Raw genomic sequence first — 14897 nt, forward strand, 5'->3', positions numbered from 1 at the left:
TAAGGAACCGCAACCCTCTCTAATAGCGCGTCGGAGATCAGACGCATTGTAAGGAACCCCAACCCTCTCTAATAGTGTGTCTGAGATCAGATGCATTATAAGGAACCCCAAACCTCTCTAATAGCACGTCTGAGATCAGATGCATTATAAGGAACCCCAGCCCTCTCTAATAGCGCTTCTGAGATCAGATGCATTGTAAGGAACCCCAACCCTCTCTAATAGCGCGTCTGAGATCAGATGCATTGTAAGGAACCCCAACCCTCTCTAATAGCGCGTCTGAGATCAGATGCATTGTAAGGAACCCCAACCCTCTCTAATAGCGCGTCTGAGATCTGATGCCTTGTAAATTCTTCTGTATTTGGTCAAATTTTCAAATGACCTTAAAATTGCAGGGAACCCTCTAGGAATATCCGGGGAACGCCAGGCTTCCTAGGAAACCCCTGTTGGAAAAATAATAGATACATAGATGCACATATTATAGAGATAGATATATAACTATAAATTGATACCCAGATTATTGGGGAAGATTCAGGTGCCGGTAAGGGTTAGCCGTAGCGCACCCGATCCAGCTTCGACTTGCATTCAAAGTCCATGGGAGATAGAGGTAGAGAAATACACGGTGAAAGAGAAAAGAGAAAAAGGGGTGATACTATATAGACAGGGAATAGTAAATAGATTTAGTTGGACACAAAGAGACAGAATGAGCCTGGAAAGCAGAGTGTGCTTTGCAGTGTGAACAGCTGGTGTCAGCCTGGCTCCATCACTTAGGACTGGCTGGTCACCCCTGTGCTGGCCACTTGTGTCCAGCAGGAGGCAGTACTGTTTGCCTTCACTGCTACACCATGACGTCAGCCTCGCTGGTACATTGCACAGTGACACACACACACACACACATACACATACACACACACTCACACACTCTGCTACTCATGGCTGCTCTCCGCAACTTTCCTGGTCAGACCCAGGATCAGCCAGTCCTAACCCCTGGAAAGTAGGAAGTAGAGGGGGACCCAGGGGCAGATGGGGGGCAGGATGCCCCTCCAGCTGGCAGTGCTGCTGCTATTTACCCCTCTCTGCTCCTCGCTGGAGTCTGAGGCTCCCACAGGTCAGTGCTGCTTTTGTTTGCCCTGCTTCTCTCTCACACTCCTCCCTTCTCTCCTTCCCCCTTTCCCTGCTAACTTGTTTCCCACTTGATCTCTTCCTCCTCTCTCCTCTTTCTTTCACTTTCTGCCCCACTCCTACTTTCTGCCTCCTCTGCTCCCCTCCTCCTCCTCTTCCTCTCTCCTCCTCCTCCTCTTCTTCTTCTCTCCTACTCTCCCTCTATCCCCCTCTTTCTGCCCTTCTCTCCACTACTCCCCCTCTCCTCCTGCCCCTCTCTCTTGTCCTCCGTTCTTCCCCGTTTTCTGTTATTTATTTACTCAGCTCTCCCTCCCCCTCCCTCCTTTCTCTCTCCTTCCCTTCCTTTCACCCTCTTTCTTCAGTTCCACTTTTCCCTCACTCTTTTCTCCCCTTTCTTCACCGCTATCCAATTTTACCTTCCCCCCTCTCCTCTATTTCTTCTCTTGGTCTTTTCTCTCCCCTCTCTCTCCCCTCTCTCTCCCACCTTTCCCTCTCATCCAAATCATTTTCTTTCCCTCTCATCCAAATCATTTTCTTTCCCCCTCTTCACTTTTGTGTTCCCTTCTCTCTCTCTCTCTCTCTCCTCTCTCTCTCTGTCTCTCTCTCTCTCTCTCTCTCTCTCTCTCTCTCTCTCTCTCTCTCTCTCTCTCTCTCTCTCTCACACTCTCTCTCTCTCTTTCTCTCTCTCTTCTCTCTCCTCCTCTCTCTCTCTCTCTCTCTCTCTCTCTCTCTCTCTCTCTCTCTCTCTCTCTCTCTCTCTCTCTCTCTCTCTCTCTCTCTCTCTCTCTCTCTCTCTCTCTCTCTCTCTCTCTCTCTCTCTCCCCATCCTTGTCTCAATTTGTCTCCCCTCTCCACCTTTATTTCCCTACCCCTCTCTTTGTTGTTTAGGGCTAATATGCCTCTCTATGATCATATCCCTATCTTTAAAAAAAAAAAAAAAGGGGGGGGGGGGGACAGTGGAAGGGGGGATTATATAGTGTATATGTACCTATAAAACCTATATATCCATAAACGTGCTATTTTATTCGTTTACGTGGTGTGTGCAAGGTCTTCTACATGGGATTAGCAATTAACTAGGAAAAAACAATAAGATGTCATCCTATTTGCCTGTTATTGGGTGCGATTGTATGGAGCGGTTATATGGAGAGATAGGAGGAGTTATAGGGAGAGGTTATATGGAGAGATAGGAGGAGTTATAGGGAGAGGTTATATGGAGAGATAGGAGGAGTTATAGGGAGAGGTTATATGGAGAGATAGGAGGAGTTATAGGGAGAGGTTATATGGAGAGATAGGAGGAGTTATAGGGAGAGGTTATATGGAGAGATAGGAGGAGTTATAGGGAGCGATTATATGGAGAGATAGGAGGAGTTATAGGGAGAGGTTATATGGAGAGATAGGAGTTATAGGGAGAGGTTATATGGAGAGATAGGAGGAGTTATATGGAGAGATAGGAGGAGTTATAGGGAGAGGTTATATGGAGAGATAGGAGTTATAGGGAGAGGTTATATGGAGAGATAGGAGGAGTTATATGGAGAGATAGGAGGAGTTATAGGGAGAGATAGGAGGAGTTATAGGGAGCGATTATATGGAGAGATAGGAGGAGTTATAGGAAGAGGTTATATGGAGAGATAGGAGGAGTTATAGGGAGAGGTTATATGGAGAGATAGGGGGAGTTATAGGGAGCGGTTATATGGAGAGTTAGGAGGAGTTATAGGGAGAGGTTATATGGAGAAATAGGAGGAGTTATAGGGAGCGATTATATGGAGAGATAGGAGGAGTTATAGGGAGAGGTTATATGGAGAGATAGGAGGAGTTATAGGGAGAGGTTATATGGAGAGATAGGAGGAGTTATAGGGAGAGGTTATATGGAGAGATAGGAGGAGTTATATGGAGAGGTTATATGGAGAGATAGGAGGAGTTATATGGAGAGATAGGAGGAGTTATAGGGAGAGGTTATATGGAGAGATAGGAGGAGTTATAGGCAACAATAGGAGGAATTATATATATATATATCAGTGATTCAGCAGGCACAATATTTGTGATTTATATTGTGTTTATTCAACCTTACGGCTCCCGAAGGAATAAGATATATAGGTTTAAATATCACTAAAACCTACAACTAATTGTATCTGTATTCAGCTCGTTTTCCAACTGCTATTTCGGTGTGAGGAGAGATTCGGAGGACTGGCTGCGTATCAGATTCCTTGTTGGGGGTAAACGGAGCATTCCTGGCATACGCCACCTGTTCCAAACCCGCCCTGACGGGGTCCCTGATAAAGGGCTGTGATCCTTTCAGAGTGCCGTCACGAGGTTTATTAGGGGAGAGAGGAGGCTCAGGATAAACTCATACAGGAGGCCTTGGTATGTCCTAAAGAAATATCATGTAGTAGAACATCTGAGCCGAGGTGTCTCCTGACATACTACACCGGGCTCTGAAATACAGGCGGATTGTATGGAAATGTCTCATTTAGCTCGGTTTCAAAAGCCATATAGAACTTCTGCAACCCGGAATGGAACTATTATTAGCTTCGCCTGTTTCATACCCGAGAGACGTTTGGCCCTGAGTTGGGGTAGGGATTAGGATTTTTTGATTAAGGTTTTTATGGTGAGGGGTTAGGGTAAGGGGTTAAGGTGTTTAGGGTAAGGGGTTACGATTAGGGGTTTTAGGGTAAGTAGTTAAGGTGTTTAGGGTAAGGGGTTAGGGTTTCTGGAGTAAGGTGTTTTTAAGGTTAGGGTTTTTAGGGAAAGGGGTTAGGGTTTCTGGACTAAGGTGTTAAGGTGTTTTTAAGGTAAGGGGTTAGGGGATACATTACATGCGGCTGTGAACTGTTCTGGTGACCAAGTGTCCTGGCGGTGAAACGGTCACGGCTAAAGGGCTGCGTCCAATTTTCCTGATCGCCTGCAATCAACTCCTTCCCAATGATCTTTGTCATGTTTTATTTGGGACCAGTGTAACAGGGTACTTGGGCTCGCTCTCTTCCCATCGCCTAGGACTTCCCTGGGGAATGATCGAATCTCCCTCCCCCACCCAAGGGTGTGTACCCCAACAACATTTTCTGAATGGTCCCAAAACATCACAGGAATCTACCACATCAAGATACCCCCCGTCCAACTTCTCTCGCTCCTCGTGCCTTTGTTTCAGTATCTCCAAATAATCTCCCCTGTATCAGTTCCTTGGATCTACCTGGGCTGTCGTGAACACTCGATGTAGAGGTCCATTGACTCAATGACCAAGCCAACAAGGGTCTTATAATCCATCTCTATTAATTACTTTCCGTTGATAATGCAGAGTTATTAATTAGAGTATCACGAGAGCCAGTCGGAGAGAGATTGGAACCACCAAATGTTCCATATGTGTCCTTATTGATGCATACGAAAGTCTTCTATAGATGGTATTTGGTCCCATCCAAACCCAATGGAATATACCGTAATGTTTCTGCACTGACGGAGAAAGTGTGATCAGATTGTCTCTTTGACACTTATATGGTGGCCCTGCCTTAAGATTGGGAGATTTTGGGAAAGGGTCGCCGTCCCGATTGAAGAATTCACGAACACAATATTACTATGGGACCCTTGGCATTTTCTTCTCTGTTACTGAGGGGGGTTTGTAGACATATTATGGAGTTGATCAAAAATATTCATGAGGCTACAATATGTCAAATTGCTAAGAGGTGGGGGGGGGGGGGGGCTTCCCCATCTGTGGATTCTGTTAGAAACAAGATGTGGTTTGTGATGATGATGGGAAGCACGAGTTATCTGCTACATTAATTGGTGGTGTCTTCGCAACACGATATTATTGCCTGATTGAATGCCATTGTAACTCCATTCGATAGTTTACAGCAGGAGTGGACAACTCCAGTCTACAAGGGCCACCAACAGGTCCATTTTTATGGATATCCCTGCTTCAGCAGAGGTGGCTCATTCAGTGGCTCAGTCGAAGCCGCTGATTGAGCCACCTGTGCTGAAGCAGGGATAGCCTAAAAAGTCGACCTGTTTGTTGTCCCTTGAGGACTGGAGATGGCCGCTCCCGGTTTAGATTCCTTTGGGGTTTGGGTCTCAGCAGACTGTTATATCCCACCCAATATCCATGCCATTCTATTTAGATGCCTCCTTTTGATATATGTGTTACCTTGTGTACAGGTAGTCCTCGTTATCCAACGTTTCACTTTACAACAAATGGCATATCCAACGCTTTACAATGCCACCCTAAGGGCCGTTTTCCGATGCCAGAATGCGTTATCCAACGCCTACAAAAAGAAAAAGTATGCGCAGTCCCAACAGATCCCTCTGTATCCAGAAAACGATGGCACCCCTCTGCTGCTCCCACTCTCCCGTGATCCGCGGGTGAAACCGGAACACATACACAAAAAGGAAGCGCAAAAAAAGGAAAAACCAGCAGTCAAAATTGAAAAACTTTATAAATTGACTCAATTGAGTCAATTTATAAAGTTTTTCAATTTTGACTGATGGTTTTACCTTTTTTTGCGCTTCCTTTTTGTGTATGTTATCCGACGCCGGAATGCGCTATCCAACGCTCACCGCCGCTGATTAACACGGGGACTCACTTTGCAGCGGTGTCACTATCCAGCGCCACTTCCAGAACGGGTTCCGCTGAACTGCCTGTACTTGTACTTACTGTACCATTTAAAAAACTATTAACGAAAAAGTACAATGACACTTACAGCCATCTACCACAAACGTCTTGAAGCAAGGTTATTTAGGGGGATGCAGGGGGGGGCTCTTTTGTTTTCTTTTGTCATTTTTGATAAAAGCTCCGTTGGGAGCCGTAATGTCCAATAAACAGCACATAAATGACTAATGTCGTGTGCCTGGTGCTTCCTGCCTCTCGGATTTAGATGTGTCAGGGTAATATCTGTCTGCTGCAGAGAACCCCCGGCTGCTGCTGCTGCTGTATAATTACTAGGATTTCGGTGTGCCTCCCTCGGAGATATATATATATATATATATATATATATATATGGACTGGTTTAGAAAATGTGATCCCTTTTGCTTCTTAATGTGATTATTAATGACACTGCATGTTGTCTGTGTACAGGGAGCTTTGTATATATGTAAATATAGATGATCTTCTTATATAATGGTTAAAAGTGCCATTGCTAACCCCTTCCCTGCCAGAGCCCTGAAGTGTCGCTGAGTAACCCCTTCCCTGCCACTGCGTTGCAGTGTAACCCCTTCCCTGCCAGAGTCCAGAAGTGTCGCCGAGTAACCCCTTCCCTACCAGAGCATCACAGTGTAATCCCTTTCCGAGCTCTGAAGTGTCAGAGTAACCCATTCCCTGCCAGAGCCCTGTAGAGCGTTGCAGTGTAATCCCCTTCCCTGTCAGCTAGAGCTCTGCAGAGCATCGCAGTGTAAACCCCTTCCCTGCCAGCTAGAGTCCTGCAGAGCATCGCAGTGTAAACCCCTTCCCTGCCAGTTAGAGTCCTGCAGAGCATCGCAGTGTAAACCCTTTCCCTGCCAGAGAGCCCTGCAGAGCGTCACAGTGTGTAACCCCTTCCCTGCCAGAGAATATATATATATATATATATATACACTCATATACTGGGTCTGGCAGTTGCCGAGTGGTACAACACACACGCCCCTCAGTCGCACTCAGCTGTTGTGTAGCTCTGCGTAGAAGATTTTCGAGAAGGATCGTCTCACTGTCTCTACTACAACTGCATATATATATATATATATATATATATATATATACATACCATATATATATACGTTTTAAGTTATGGTGGGTGAAAAAGGCAACAAGAAACCTCCACCGTATTGCATATAGCAATATAGTGATCTATATATATATATATATATATATATATATATATGTGTGTGTGTGTGTACAGTATATATGTGTGTTCTGGTCCAACGGCAGTGAAGGGGTTCTAGACTATAATACCAGACCATCGTTAATTCTGGTGACTAACTCCTTCCTGCTAACAAATCAAAGTCCCTTTTATACTAACTAGGCCTTAGTGTCACCTCCGCGGCTTCCTTGATGATGGTCACGTCTGATCACACTGAACTTGTTAACACTACACAGGGACAATGCAGAGCTTAGGATGTGTTCTGAGGACAGTGCCGTGTTTGGTGGGTTAAAAGCAGGGGGGATCAATTCCAGTCCTCAAGCCCCCTTCCCCCCCCAACAAGTCAGGTTTTCAAGATATCCCAGCTTCATCACAGGAAGCTCAATCGTGCTGAAGCAGGGACCGATTGAATCACCTGTGCTGAAGCAGGGACAAATTGAGCCACCTGTGCTAAAGCAAGGACTGATTGAGTCACCTGTGCTGAAGCAGGGACTGACTGAGGCACCCATGGGCTGAAGCAGGGGACCAATTGAGCCACCTATGCGGATCAGAGACCGACTGAGCCACCTGTGCTGAAGCATAGACCGATTGAGCCACCTGTGCTAAAGCAAGGACTGATTGAGTCACCTGTGCTGAAGCAGGAACTGACTGAGGCACCCATGGGCTGAAGCAGGGACCAATTGAGCCACCTCTGCTGAAACAGGGACCGATTGAACCACCTGTGTTGAAGCTGAGATTTCCTGAAAACCTGACCTGTTGGGGAGAGGGAGGGGGGCTTGAGGACTGAAGTTGAGCCCCCCTGGGTTAAAGTGACGTGTTTAATGGGTTAACGGGTCAGCCCCAGGTAGGATCAAAGTGATCTAATGACAGTGACGTGTAATGGGTTAAAGGGTCAGCCTCAGGTAGGATCAAAGTGATCTACTGACAGTGATGTGTAATGGGACGCCGGCTGCTTTGTTACTGGCGGGGTTAATACGGCAGCCTATGGATTAAGGAGAATTTCGCACTTCCCACACATGACTGCAGTCAAAATTCCCTTTTAACAACAAGTCTCTTCATCCTACAAGTTATGTCTCTGACTGTAAAACCCCGCTGTGAAGGTCTTTATCACGCAGTTATTTGGGGGTACATTTCCGTACACCAGAGGAATTACCATCAAATATTACTCTACCCCTGTGTAATTATAGCTGCTGAACCTATTACTCTTAGATCCTAATCTGGATGCTGGAAACCCCTCTTTTGGGGCAGGATGTTGGATAGAGAAGGGGGAACAAAGGGTGCAGTGTTACTGAGGAAGAGGGGGTGCAGTGTTACTGAGGAAGAGGGGGTGCAGTGTTACTGAGGAAGAGGGGGTGCAGTGTTAGCAGAGGAAGAGGGGGTGCAGTGTTACTGAGGAAGAGGGGGTGCAGTGTAAGCAGAGGAAGAGGGGGTGCAGTGTTAGGTGAGGAAGATGGGCTGAAGAGTTAGCAGAGGAAGAGGGGGTGCAGTGTTAGATGAGGAAGAGGGGGTGCAGTGTTAGATGAGGAAGAGGGGGTGCAGTGTTAGGTGAGGAAGAGGGGGTGCAGTGTTAGCAGAGGAAGAGTGGGTGAAGAGTTAGCAGAGGAAGAGGGGGTGCAGTGTTAGCAGAGGAAGAGGGGGTGCAGTGTTAGCAGAGGAAGGGGGGGTGCAGTGTTAGCAGAGGAAGAGGGGGTGCAGTGTTAGCAGAGGAAGAGGGGGTGCAGTGTTAGGTGAGGAAGAGGGGGTGCAGTGTTAGGTGAGGAAGAGGGGGTGCAGTGTTAGGTGAGGAAGAGGGGGTGAAGACTTAGCAGAGGAAGAGGGGGTGCAGTGTTAGCAGAGGAAGAGGGGGTGCAGTGTTAGGTGAGGAAGAGGGGGTGAAGAGTTAGCAGAGGAAGAGGGGGTGAAGTGTTAGCAGAGGAAGAGGGGGTGCAGTGTTAGGTGAGGAAGAGGGGGTGAAGTGTTAGGTGAGGAAGAGGGCGTGCAGTGTTAGGTGAGGAAGAGGGGGTGAAGAGTGAGCAGAGGAAGAGGGGGTGCAGTGTTAGCAGAGGAAGAGGGGGTGCAGTGTTAGGTGAGGAATAGGGGGTGAAGTGTTAGGTGAGGAAGAGGGGGTGCAGTGTTAGGTGAGGAAGAGGGGGTGAAGAGTGAGCAGAGGAAGAGGGGGTGCAGTGTTAGGTGAGGAAGAGGGGGTGCAGTGTTAGCAGAGGAAAAGTGGGTGAAGTATTAGCAGAGGAAGAGGGGGTGCAGTGTTACTGAGGAAGAGGGTGTGCAGTGTTAGCAGAGGAAGAGGGGTGCAGTGTTAGCAGAGGAAGAGGGGGTGCAGTGTTACTGAGGAAGAGGGGGTGCAGTGTTAGCAGAGGAAGAGGGGGTGCAGTGTTAGCAGAGGAAGAGGGGTGAAGTGTTAGCAGAGGAAGAGGGGGTGCAGTGTTAGGTGAGGAAGAGGGGGTGCAGTGTTAGCAGAGGAAGAGGCGGTGCAGTGTTAGGTGAGGAAGAGGGGGTGCAGTGTTAGCAGAGGAAGAGGGGGTGCAGTGTTAGAAGAGGAAGAGTGGGTGAAGTATTAGCAGAGGGAGAGGGGGTGCAGTGTTACTGAGGAAGAGGGGGTGCAGTGTTAGTATAGGAAGAGGGGGTGAAGTGTTAGGTGAGGAAGAGGGGGTGCAGTGTTAGGTGAGGAAGAGGGGGTGAAGTGTTAGCAGAGGAAGAGGGGGTGCAGTGTTAGCAGAGGAAGAGGGGGTGCAGTGTTAGCAGAGGAAGAGGGGGTGAAGAGTTAGCAGAGGAAGAGGGGGTGCAGTGTTAGCAGAGGAAGAGGGGGTGCAGTGTTAGCAGAGGAAGAGGAGGTGAAGTGTTACTGAGGAAGACGAGGTGAAATGTTAGCAGAGGAAGAGGGGGTGAAGAGTTAGCAGAAAGAGGGGAGCGCAGGGCGCAGTGTTAGCAGAGGGAGATGGGGTGAAATGTGCAGTGTTTAGCAGAGAGAGAGGAGGGAGTGCAGGGTGCAGTGTTAGCAGAGAGAGATGAGGGAGTGCAGGGTGCAATGTTAGCAGAGAGAGAGGAGGGAGTGCAGGGTGCCATGTTAGCAGAGAGAGAGGAGGGAGTGCAGGGTGCAGTGTTAGCAGAGAGAGAGGAGGGAGTGCAGGGTGCAGTGTTAGCAGAGAGAGAGGAGGGAGTGCAGGGTGCAGTGTTGGCAGAGAGAGAGGGGAGTGCAGGGTGCAGTGTTAGCAGAGAGAGAGGAGGGAGTGCAGGGTGCAGTGTTGGCAGAGAGAGAGGGGAGTGCAGGGTGCAGTGTTGGCAGAGAGAGAGGGGAGTGCAGGGTGCAGTGTTAGCAGAGAAGGAGGGAGCAGCGTTAGCATTGGGGGAGCGCAGGGTGCTGTGTTAGCAGAGGGACAGCCAGGTCTACGTATAGGGAATAAAGGAGTGACGCTCTGCAGATCTGAGTGTAGGGAATAAAGGCGCAATGCTCTGCAGACTTCAAGGTAAGGGTCCACGTCTGCTAGTCAACCTGGCAATTAATCCGGCGGGGAATGCGAACTCGTTAGCGACCCTCGTTGTGGGGTGGGGGGGGGGGGAGTGGGGTTTAAAGCATGTGCCCATGCAATGCCTAGTTTAACTCCTTGCGCTCCAAACTCCTGAACCCACAAAAGCACAAACCCCATAGCTTGGTTACAGGGGGATTCATAATAGGGGACAGTGAAGGGGTTAACGCCGCCTGTGTTTAATAAACCCGCTGATTGTTCAGTGGACCAGGCGACAGAGAGACGCTTCCGGAACAATAGGGACACAGTTAATCCCACAGACATTGGGCCTATAAAATCCTCCTATTATACACAGCGTGGCCACCTCACCCGGTGTGACGGGTGGGACAGTGTCTGCACTGCACCTCTCGCGGCCCCTCCAAGGAAAGCTAAATAACCTAACTATGAAATGTTACAATCCCCGAACTTCCACATCCATTATTTGCCCCTATTTGGAATCCCATATATTTCCCCTATAGTATGTAGTAGAATTGGGGGAAGGTCACAGTGTGCGCGGGAGGTGGTGCTGTATTACAGTGTGAGCAGGGGGGAGGTGTTGTAGTGGGGAGTGGATGGGGGGGAGGTGATGTAGTGGGGAGTGGACGGGGGGAGGTGATGTAGAGAGGAGTGGGGACGGGGGGAGGTAATGTAGTGGGAGTGCATGGGGGAGGTGATGTAGCGGGTAGTGGACGGGGGGAGGTGATGGGAGGTGAGGTAGCAGGGAGTTGACGGAGGGAGGTGATGAAGGGGGGAGGTGATGTAGGGGGCAGTGGACGGGGGGAGGTGATGTAGTGGGGAGTGCATGGGGGAAGGTGATGTAGGGGGGGTGGACGGGGGGAGGTGATGTAGTGGGGAGTGCATGGGCGAAGGTGATGTAGGGGGGGTGGACAGGGGGAGGTGATGTAGTGGGGAGTGCATGGGGGGGAGGTGATGTATTGGGGAGTGGATGGGGGAGAGGTGAAGTAGGGGGCGGTGATGTAGGGGGGACTGCACAGGGGGAGGTGATGTAGCGGGGAGTGGACGGGGGGGAGGTGATGTAGCGGGGAGTAGACGGGGGGGTGATGTAGCAGAGAGTACACGGGGGGGAGGTGATGTAGCAGGGAGTACACGGGGGAGGTGATGTAGCAGAGAGTGTACGGGGGAGGTGATGTAGCAGAGAGTGTACGGGGGAGGTGATGTAGCAGAGAGTGTACGGGGGAGGTGATGTAGCAGAGAGTGTACGGGGGAGGTGATGTAGCAGAGAGTGTACGGGGGAGGTGATGTAGCAGGGAGTGCACGGGGGGGGAGGTGACGTAGCAAAGAGTGTACGGAGAGGTGATGTAGCAAAGAGTGTACGGAGAGGTGATGTAGCAAAGAGTGTACGGGGGAGGTGATGTAGCAGAGAGTACACGGGGGGAGGTGACGCAGCAGAGAGTACACGGGGGGAGGTGATGTAGCAAAGAGTGTAGGGGGGGAGGTGATGTAGCAGAGAGTACACGGGGGGAGGTGACGTAGCAGAGAGTACACGGGGGAGGTGACGTAGCAGAGAGTACACGGGGGGAGGTGATGTAGCAGAGTACACAGGGGGGAGGTGATGTAGCAGAGAGTACACAGGGGGGAGGTGATGTAGCAGAGAGTACACAGGGGGGAGGTGATGTAGCAAAGAGTGTAGGGGGGGAGGTGATGTAGCAGAGAGTGTAGGGGGGAGGTGATATAGTAGGGACTGCAGGGGGGGGGAGGTGATATAGTAGGGACTGCAGGGGGGGGGAGGTGATACACTCTGCTCATATTACTCGACCTCTCTGCAGCATTTGACACCGTGGACCACCCTCTTCTCCTTCACATTCTCCATACTCTTGGTATTCGTTACGCTGCGCTTATACTGCCTTCGAACGGTGACGCGACGTCGCTCAGAAACAAATCCATTGGCTCCGTCGCGTGCGCTTATAGTAAGCGCGACGGAGCGACTAAAAATTTTGAAGCCGGGTAAATTAGATTTTTTAGAGACAGTCGCCACATGAGACTCTCTAAACCAATCAAATTGCGCGGCTCGCCCCCTTTAGTGACGTCACTGGCCTTGTCGCCAGTGACGTCGCTAAAAATCAAATTGCAACTTTTGCTGGTGGCGACGGGTGACGTCATCGGTCACGTCGCCGTCACCAGAACTATAAGCGTGGCCTAACAAACTCTATCCTGGATCTCATCCTACCTCTCCCATCGTACTTTCAGTGTCTCTTCTGCTAACACCTCCTCCTCCTCTATTGATCTCTCTGTGGGGGTACCCCAGGGCTCTGTCCTGGGACCTCTTCTCTTTTCTCTGTACACACTCTCTCTAGGTGACCTAATAACATCTTTTGGGTTTAATTATCACCTCTATGCTGACGACACACAAATATACTTTTCTGCCCCTGACCTTACACCTGCTGTACAAACCAAAGTTTCTGATTATCTCTCTGCTATATCATCCTGGATGGCCCTCCGCCGCCTTAAACTCAACATGGCTAAAACAGAGCTCCTCATACTTCCTCCCAAACCTGGCCCTACTACCTCCTTCCACATTACTGTTGGAACTACAATCATTCACCCAGTAGCCCAAGCACGCTGCCTAGGGGTCACACCCGACTCCTCTCTCACATTCAAAACATTTCTAAAACCTGTCCCTTTTCCCTCCGCAATATTACCAAGATACACCCTTTCCTCTGTTGCCCAAATGCCAAAACTCTGACACAGACCCTCATTTTCTCCCGTCTCGATTACTGTAACCTCCTGCTGTCCGGCCTTCCTGCCTCTCACCTGTCTCCCCTACAATCTATCCTAAACGCTGCTGCCAGAATCACTCTACTCTTTCCTAGATCTGTCTCAGCATCTCCCCTCCTGAAATCCCTCTCCTGGCTTCCGATCAAATCCCGCATCTCACACTCCATTTTTCTCCTCACTTTTAAAGCTTTACACTCTTCTGCCCCTCCTTACATCTCAGCCCTAATTTCTCGCTATGCACTATCCCGACTCTTGCGTTCTGCTCAAGGATGTCTTCTCTCTACCCCCTTTGTATCTAAAGCCCTCTCACGCCTTAAACCTTTCTCACTGACTGCCCCACACCTCTGGAATGCCCTTCCCCTCAGTACCCGACTAGCACCCTCTCTATCCACCTTTAAGACCCACCTTAAGACACACCTGCTTAAAGAAGCATAGGAATAGCACTGTGGCTGATAATATACACAATACATAAAGCTTGGCCCCCTGCAGACGCACTTACCAGAACTCCCTCCTACTGTCTCTGTACATTCTTCCTACCTATTAGATTGTAAGCTCCTCGGGGCAGGGACTCCTCTTCCGAAATGTTACTTTTATGTCTGAAGCGCTTATTCCCATGATCTGTTATTTATATTATCTGTTATTTATTTGATTACCACGTGTATTAATACTGTGAAGCGCTATGTACATTAATGGCGCTATATAAATAAAGACATACAATACATATAGCAGGGAGTGCACAGGGGGAGGTGATGTAGTAGGGAGTGCAGGGGGGGAGGTGATGTAGTAGGGAGTGCAGGTGGGGAGGTGATGTAGCAGGGAGTGCAGGGGGGAGGTGATGTAGCAGGGAGTGCAGGGGGGAGGTGATGTAGCAGGGAGTGCAGGGGGGATGTGATGTAGCAGGGAGTGCAGGGGGGAGGTGATGTAGCAGGGAGTGCAGGGGGGAGGTGATGTAGCAGGGAGTGCAGGGGGGGAGGTGATGTAGTAGGGAGTGCAGGGGGGAGGTGATGTAGGAGGGAGCGCAGGGGGGGAGGTGATGTAGGAGGGAGTGCAGGGGGGAGTGGATATGGTAGGGAGTGTAGAGGGAGGAGGGGATGTAGCAGGGAGTGCAGGGGGGGAGGGGATGTAGCAGGTAGTGCAGGGAGTGCAGGGGGGGAGGGGATGTAGTAGGGAGTGCAGGGGGGGGATGTAGTAGGGAGTGCAGGGGGGGGAGGGGATGTAGCAGGGAGTGAAGGGGGGGAGGGGATGAAGTAGGGAATGCAGGAGGTAATGTAGAGAGGAATTCACAAGGGTGGGGGGAGGTGATGTAGGAGGGAGTGGGCGTTAACAGAGCTGTGTGTGCTAACTACCTGGAGGGGGAGGGGTGTCTCACCTCTGTAGGTGTCAGTGTTAGAGAGGGGGGAGGGAGAGAGAGAGGGGGCAGACAGAGGGGGGAAAGAGAGAGGGGGAGGGAGAGAGAGGGGGGAGGGAGAGAGATGAGAGTGAAATGTTACATTATTAGAGAGAATAAATTACTAAAGTAAAGTTAGACAGAGGGAAAGAGGGGAGGCGTACTGAAACACCACTGACTGAAACAGCACCGGCTGAAACAGCACCGGCTGAAACAGCACTGAAACGAGAGATATGTAACAAGAGAGAGAAGTTTGAGACGGAGAGACTGATTGAAAGAGCTAGTGATTCCCAATTAGTGTCAGACAGTGTGTGCTGCAGGATGCTGTCTCACTCATCCCTC

At 49.8% G+C, this 14897-nt stretch overlaps 1 protein-coding gene across 1 annotated transcript in view; it reads left to right on the forward strand.

Moving 5' to 3' along the window:
* Window positions 1-855: 855 nt before the first annotated feature.
* Window positions 856-14897, forward strand: part of PTPRU (protein tyrosine phosphatase receptor type U) — a 104424-nt gene continuing 90382 nt past the window's right edge. Inside the window, 1 exon segment of the mRNA XM_075606531.1 lies at window positions 856-1105. Coding sequence (XP_075462646.1) covers window positions 1021-1105 — 85 coding nt within the window. The 5' untranslated portion in view covers window positions 856-1020.

This window comes from Ascaphus truei, chromosome 6 (genome assembly GCF_040206685.1).
Source record: "Ascaphus truei isolate aAscTru1 chromosome 6, aAscTru1.hap1, whole genome shotgun sequence".
In the NCBI taxonomy this organism is placed as follows: domain Eukaryota; kingdom Metazoa; phylum Chordata; class Amphibia; order Anura; family Ascaphidae; genus Ascaphus; species Ascaphus truei.